This window comes from Aplysia californica, unplaced genomic scaffold (genome assembly GCF_000002075.1).
Source record: "Aplysia californica isolate F4 #8 unplaced genomic scaffold, AplCal3.0 scaffold00027, whole genome shotgun sequence".
Classification (NCBI taxonomy): Eukaryota; Metazoa; Mollusca; class Gastropoda; order Aplysiida; family Aplysiidae; genus Aplysia; species Aplysia californica.
The window spans coordinates 1,833,163-1,840,245 of NW_004797297.1; the positions used below are offsets into that span (position 1 = coordinate 1,833,163).

Genomic DNA, 7,083 nt, shown 5'->3' on the forward strand with positions numbered 1-7,083 from the left:
CCCCAGGGCAGTGCTACTGACTACTGACTGAAGTGTCTTTAGGCTATTCCAAAGGGGGGACATTAACATGTTCTTATGCTCAGTAGAATTGTAAATGGGCTGATTGATCAATGTCATGTTCATAACTGTGCCTGAACTGCATACGGGGAACTGCTGCTTTTTCTTTCCTAATCCTTACTATCGTCATTTTCCTCTACTTCTTTTGTATGTTTGTCACTCTCTTGTGACCCGCTATTTCCGGGGTTCCTTGATAGTCGCATCAGACTTTGTGCTGTTGAAGCTACTGAGGTGAGCAGAGTAAGCTTGATTCCCTGTTTGGATTTCTCTGTTGACATCCACCCCTTGGCGCTCATATGACCTTATGGAGTTGCGAGCGCCGTAAAAACTCAACTAAAGCTAAAACTAAACTGAAGGGTTGAAACAAGAATTTTTGTATTGTAAAATACATAATTTGTCACAAGGTTTGATATAATTTGAATCAGAAGCTCAATGTTATACAGAGATCATTACCAGAGCATGTGTTTTATGCTTTCCATTTGCACCAAACCAATTGTCAAGAGCTAGTTTTTGTGACCAGTGTCTGAACTGAAATAGTAAGAAAGATCCAGACTGTTTGAGAGAAGTGTGGATTCCTTAGTATGGTTGCTTTTATAGACAGTCGTGTAGGCATAATCCAGATAAGTCGGAGATTGACAAGTGTGTTCGGCTCATTCATTATTCAGCTATACTGATGGAACCATGAAAGAGATTTAAGTCGGGGAATGCCAAATTGTACAAGCTCTATGTGATTCGACTATTTAGTGTTTGTGTTATCTGTTCCCAACTGTATCATGTGGGCAATCTCTTTGGAACACACAGGGTGTCAGCATGTAGTTTTCAATTAAATCCTTTTATAAAGTTCAGACATTCTAACAAGTTCATGCCATCACTTTTAAAGAATTTGGCTGATTTATTACTTTTCACAGATACTTGAAGAGCGTTATATTCATATATATAAAACATAATAATTATTAATAATGTACTGTCCCTTGCTCAAACACATTTTGTTATCTCATATGATCAGATGGTCGGGCAACAGAATTGATGTTGGGTCAACAGTCGAGACAGCAACGCAACTACTCCATGGCAGTAAGTTTTTATTGAACTATAATCAAAGTTTCCTCTGTGTAATTGAAAAGAAAGTTTGGATTTGATTTTGCTTGGGGGGGGGTGAGTATGAAGACACCCTTCCACTTAATACAAAAATATCCATTTGTCATAACAAACTTGGAGCACTTAACACTGCAAACTGGGTACAGGTATAATGAAGGAAGGAAAGATTTGCAAAGATGTTGCACTAAAATTATGTGTTTGTGTAGCATCCTTCACATAACCACTTATCGCCTGTGTTCATCATAAAGTGCCTGATCTGAAACAGACATCAGGGATAATGGTTCTCCATTCGTTTCCCCACTCCTGTGCTCTCAAAAAACATATATTATCCTGGTGTTTGTGGTAACCAATCTGTTCAGGCTTTCATAATAAGCAGCTCTGGGTCTACCCATGCATTCTATTTTTCCAGTGAGAGCAAGATGTTCAAAGCCTTTATGTTGATTCAAGTGTCCTAGAAACTACATTTGTTGCTTCCTTATTGTTCTTATTAGTGAGTGAACCCTATGAGCTTCTTTCAGTTCTGCCTTATTTTATTTCTTTTCCTTCTCTGAAATTCTCAAAAGTCTCCTAAGAAAAAAACAAATTTCTGTTGCTTCTCTTTTATTTTCACTCTCTCTATGATGGTAATTGTCCAACATTCACAGTCATAAGGGTTGACCACACAGTGCCCTGTGTCAAGTTTTCAGGATTGGACCTGTGTTAATGTAAAATTGTTTTACCTTATAAGGGGTCACGACTCCTATTTGTATTCTGTGGCCTCTATCATTTCATTGTATCGAGCTCTGGGATGCTGCTTTCAAAGTTGGTTTTTTTTATAGTGCTTCTGTGAGAAATTGTTTTAGAATACCTTTAAAACCATAAAACAATGCTTTTGTTATTGTCTTTTCAGCTGATTATAACTCTTGGCCCAGTATTACCGTTTATATATATAAGCCAAACCAAAAATGTTTTTGAAAAATTTGTTTTCTTTATCCTCATTGTTTGACGAGCGTCAGATTTCACTACGATATATATATATATAGATATATATATCGTAGTGAAATCTGACGCTCGTCAAACAATGAGGATAAAGAAAACAAATTTTTCAAAAACATTTTTGGTTTGGCTTATCTCCTTTTGTGTCCTTTTAAAAACACATCTCTGTGTGGTTTTACTGAAAAATATTAAGCAAAGACGCCAAAAAATGTAAATGTGCAGTTTCCAAGAACAGTCAAGCTTTGGAAGTCACTAGGTTTTGACGACCATTTTCTAGCTAATTTTACATCTGACACCAGGTGACTCACATTCCTTCAATTGATAATATCTGGACTCCTATTCAAGATAAACAGGTTTTTTGACTGTACCAATGATACTCCATATGCCTGAAAATTGACATGCGCCTGATTCCGTCGTGTTGTTACATATAGGTTGACTTCAATGAACAAATGAATATATTGTATGCAGATTTTGAAAACTTTTTTATTCAACAGCACTAGTGGTGACTCATAAGCATGCATCTTCAAGTCTCATAGCAGTTTTATTAATTAACTGTTCTGAGTGACCCCTTTTTTTGTGGCTAACTTAGTTTCTTTTTCTGTTGCATATAAGTTTATAGCAGTACTTCATGAAAAGCAAGAATTGTTATTCTGCATGTATTGGGAGGAAGGTGAGGGGGGGGGGTATTGATTATGCTTAATTAACTTAATTATTTATAGGGTCATCGTTTTATCATTCATGGTGGTAGGAATTTGAGCAAGTTGAGGGGTTGCGTCATTTACTGTACATATATTATTATGTCTGTCTGGGCATTTTACAGGAGCAACAATAATGTGGGCACCACATCCATGTATTGTGTAACGTCTAGTCCAATAACAAGACTTTTTCATTATGCCCTACATACTGATATATGGAATTTGTGAACCAGATACGTGTAGGAAAAGTTTAGTCATCCATTTTTTTCTGTCAACATTTTCAGTGGATATATATATTAGAAAGGAGTATTTTTCCTTTGGGAAGATGGCGTGATGGGGGTCTCTGTCTGTTTATGAAGACATTTTTGTTGTTGTTTTTTTTCTCCTCAGAAAAAGGTTGTTCAGTTGGTGGAGGAGATGAAGTTTGCACAGACACACTACATGGATGTGAAAACTAGTAAGAAACAGAAAATCCAAGAACGATTTGACTCAAGATTGAAATCGAAAACGCTGGACGAATGATCGTAGTTGCATCCTTGTTTGTAGTCTTTTTCTATGATAGAATGTTTGCACAGCATTGTGATATTGCACATTAACATTGAAAATAAAATACATTTCATTAATATAAATATCTGTCGTGAGTTGTCTTTTTTGTTGCTTTGGGCTTCAGTAAGTCGGAGTAGTAAGCAGCCTGACTGGAGGATTGGGTTTGAATGCTTGCCCTTATAATTTTGTTTTAGTAAGAATTTTATAACACTTGCAACATGGTCATAATTTAGTCATGTTAGTGCCGGAGATCAGAGGTCATAGTGTTACAAGAAAGTAATGAACACAAAAAGGGAGTATAAGGACAATAGACGTTTGATAAGAAAGAAGGAGCAAACCAAACCAGACCACCTGCCCTTGTAGTTTATATTTTTATGGAGCAGCATTTTGTGCCAAATGCTGCCTCAGGATTGGTCATGGATTGGACTTGTAGAAATCAGATCCTGATTTGGATCAGAATTTTCTCTTGATTTTTTTAATTATTTCGGTTTGGAGGGATGGGGGACTGCCTTTTCTTTTAATGAGAAGCTATAGTGTACTCTGTTCCGATGGATATTATATTCCTTAACCACATACATTCTGTTCCTTAAGAAAAAGTCAAAGTACAACAGTCAAACTATGGAAGAATTATAACGTCGTATTCTGTTTCATAAGATGTAGTTTTACATCCCCATCAACACAGTTAGATTATTTAGGAGGTGGACTGCTTTGACCTGAGCTGAGAGAGATGCGATGTTCCTGCAAACAGGCAGAGATACTTAATTTAAAAACCCTCCCCACAAAGGAATTGAACTCGTGTCTTCTGTGTATGAAGGCAAAGCACTAAATCACTACCCAACAGTTGCTGCTTTTTTTTCTGTTTTGTTATTTTTTAGTTCTGAAACATGGGAGTTCAAGAATGCTCCACTTGGGGAGCACAACAGGGTCATTCTGCAAGATGCCAACAAAACATCATGGCTCACATAAAACTTTTAAAAGCTCACGTGTGAGCCATGATGTCATCTGGCCGTGATGTAACTAGTGAAACACGATTTGTTCCATTTACGGCTTTAGATCATTTTTTTTTCTCACCCAATGCTCCTATTCCTGTCAAATTAATTCAAATAATCTGTACTGTAATAATATAACAAATCATTGGCATTGAAAAAAAGAGAGGGGTGATATCATAGACCTTTTATTCTAAACAGAACACTTGAGACAAGACAAAAATATTTGGACTGGGGGGAAGCCTGAACCACAACACAGGAAATAACTGAGTAACACACAAAGTTATAAACACAACCTTTCTTCAAGAAATCAAACTTTCACATATATCTCCATAGAAATTACACTACGTGAACATACATGATTTCATAGCTAAGAAACAAAAGATCAATACATTGACATGGAAAATAATACGTGATGAAGGAATTTTTTAAGGGAGTGCTTATTTAGGCCACATATGGCCTAAATAAGGTAAGGGAGGAGGGTTTAGCTTATTTAGGCCACAGTGTGGCCTAAATAAGGTCACCCATTTTTTAATGACAGGACCAAAAAAAAGTAGAGGCTGAAGGCTTGGAGGAAGAGGCAGGAAAGAGGAGGCGACAGTTCTTTCAAAAATCTGAAAGCCATTCAACTTTTTACTCTTCCAATCTTCGTTTTTCACACAACACCAGATGTCCTCTGACCTCATTTATGCAGCAGGCTGTCAATGTACCACACTCCAGGTTGCCATGGAATCACAGAAAGCTTGTCTGAAGAAAGTGACACCTGCTCTGACCATAATATGGCTGCCCTGGGATTGTCTCGTATTGGACATTTCTCAAGCAGATGGTGTGCGGTTCCGGGTTGTATTTGTACGGGCACATCTCTGTCTGACCAATCGTTAGCTTCCTGACGTACCCAAGCACATTCAGCCTGCTGTGACCTGCGCTGAAAATGAAAAGTATTACTTGTCTGTTCCCATGTTGAGTGTGCTGCAGCTGTTTAATCAGGATTTTAAACATGCAACTGGTTCTCCTCATACTCATACTAAGACTGCTAAGAGTAAGGAGGTGTTTTTATTCTTCATGTGTTCTTCTTGCCCTCCCTCCCTCCTTTTTTTCCCTGGTTAATAAACTCATGTTCGCTGCCTTGGACTTGGATTCCTTACAGGAGTTTGAGTGGCGAGGTCTGCCATGGGTAGTCAGTATAGTTTAAGTAAGATGCCACATTTTCTTTCTTCCAATTTTATATCTGGGAAAATGACAACTTTTTTTGTTGATTCTATGTAGATCTAGTTTTGCAACTACGAACTACGGTATGTATCGGGCGATATAAATAGAGCCCCCCCCCCCCCCCCAGGAGGCGATGGATAAATTCATTCAGAATCAGAGGACTGTTGAAGAAATTATCAGTAGAATATTTTTGTAGAAAATAGTGGTAGAGACCATATTGCAGTAGGAAAATAGTGCTTCATGCTTCCAGAAAGAAATGTCAGACTACACCGCCAAAACCGCATGACATACAAAAACAAATAAAATATTAAGAATGAATGTAATAATACACATACGTCATCGTAGTCATAGCACGGGCTCTTTCGTTAAAATGGAGTAGATAGAACTACTGTGAGGAGGGGAAAACCCGTGTCCGACAAGAACGTCTACGTCTACGTAACATTGATGGATGGAATAAAGGCGCAAAAAAGAAAGAAAGAAAATAGTAAACTTGTCAAATTCCTGCGGAAAGTTGAGTACAACATCATGAATAACCACATGGTATTGAGAAAGAGAATGCAAATTAAAATTTAAAAAATCAGGATACATGTACTTCACGTAATGAAGCGGTCATGTAGGTCCTATAAATTGTCGTTTTAGCTTTCTATTGCGGTACATGTAGCCTACCTACCAGTAATGCAGAAAACGGGAAGCATGGGATTGCCGATATCCTCGATAAATCACTCTCCTATCAGTACTATCACCAGTACTTGCAGATGGTTAACCGATAATTAATAATGATATAATCGTAACAAAGAAACCCAGCTCCAAAGCGACATGTATTATTAAGTACCATCAATTAAATGTGCTCCACACGTAGATAATACATGTATCATGTATCTAGAAGGATAAAGAGAAATGGGTGGTAGTAGTGTAAGTAGTAGTAGTAGAGAGAGACACACACACACACACACACAGAGAGAGAGAGAGAGAGAGAGAGAAAGAGACACAGAGAGCGAGAGGGAGAGAGAGAGAGAGAGAGAGAGAGAAAGAGAGAGAGAGAAGAGGGGGCCAAGAAAGAAAGAGCTAAAATATTTAATAAGGTTAATATTCTCGGCATGATGCTTCATATACGTTAGGTCTCGATTCTTTAAAAAGTGCATTGTATAACCACATTGACATTTAGATCCAGTTAAAGTAAAGCAAAATTGAAATTAGGAGAGAGTGAAGAGAGTGTTAGCCTGGCTCTCTGAAATGAGGTTAAACAGTTTACATTAATTAGCAGTTGACTGGTCAAGGACAGAGGAAAAAATCAGATACATGTATTACTACCTAGGGCCTACATGTATATCGGTAATCTATATTACAGTTACTACTACAGACCAGAAGATACTTAATAATTTTCCTTTGCAAGATATTCTTTCTAGATATAAATCTATTCAAATAAGCTACATATTATTATTTTTATTTTTAAAAAATAATTAATGGAGGCCTATACATAGGCTATGTAGTCAACAAAGATGAACTGACTCGAGACTTTG

At 37.3% G+C, this 7,083-nt stretch overlaps 1 protein-coding gene across 1 annotated transcript in view; it reads left to right on the plus strand.

Annotated features, from left to right (window-relative positions):
- Positions 1-3,455, plus strand: part of LOC101856155 — a 9,217-nt gene extending 5,762 nt beyond the window's left edge. The window contains exons 4-5 of the mRNA XM_005091249.3: positions 1,064-1,128; positions 3,213-3,455. Of these exons, the coding sequence (XP_005091306.1) occupies positions 1,064-1,128; positions 3,213-3,344 (197 nt within the window). The 3' untranslated portion in view covers positions 3,345-3,455. The remainder of the gene's footprint in view (positions 1-1,063; positions 1,129-3,212) is intronic.
- Positions 3,456-7,083: the final 3,628 nt, after the last annotated feature.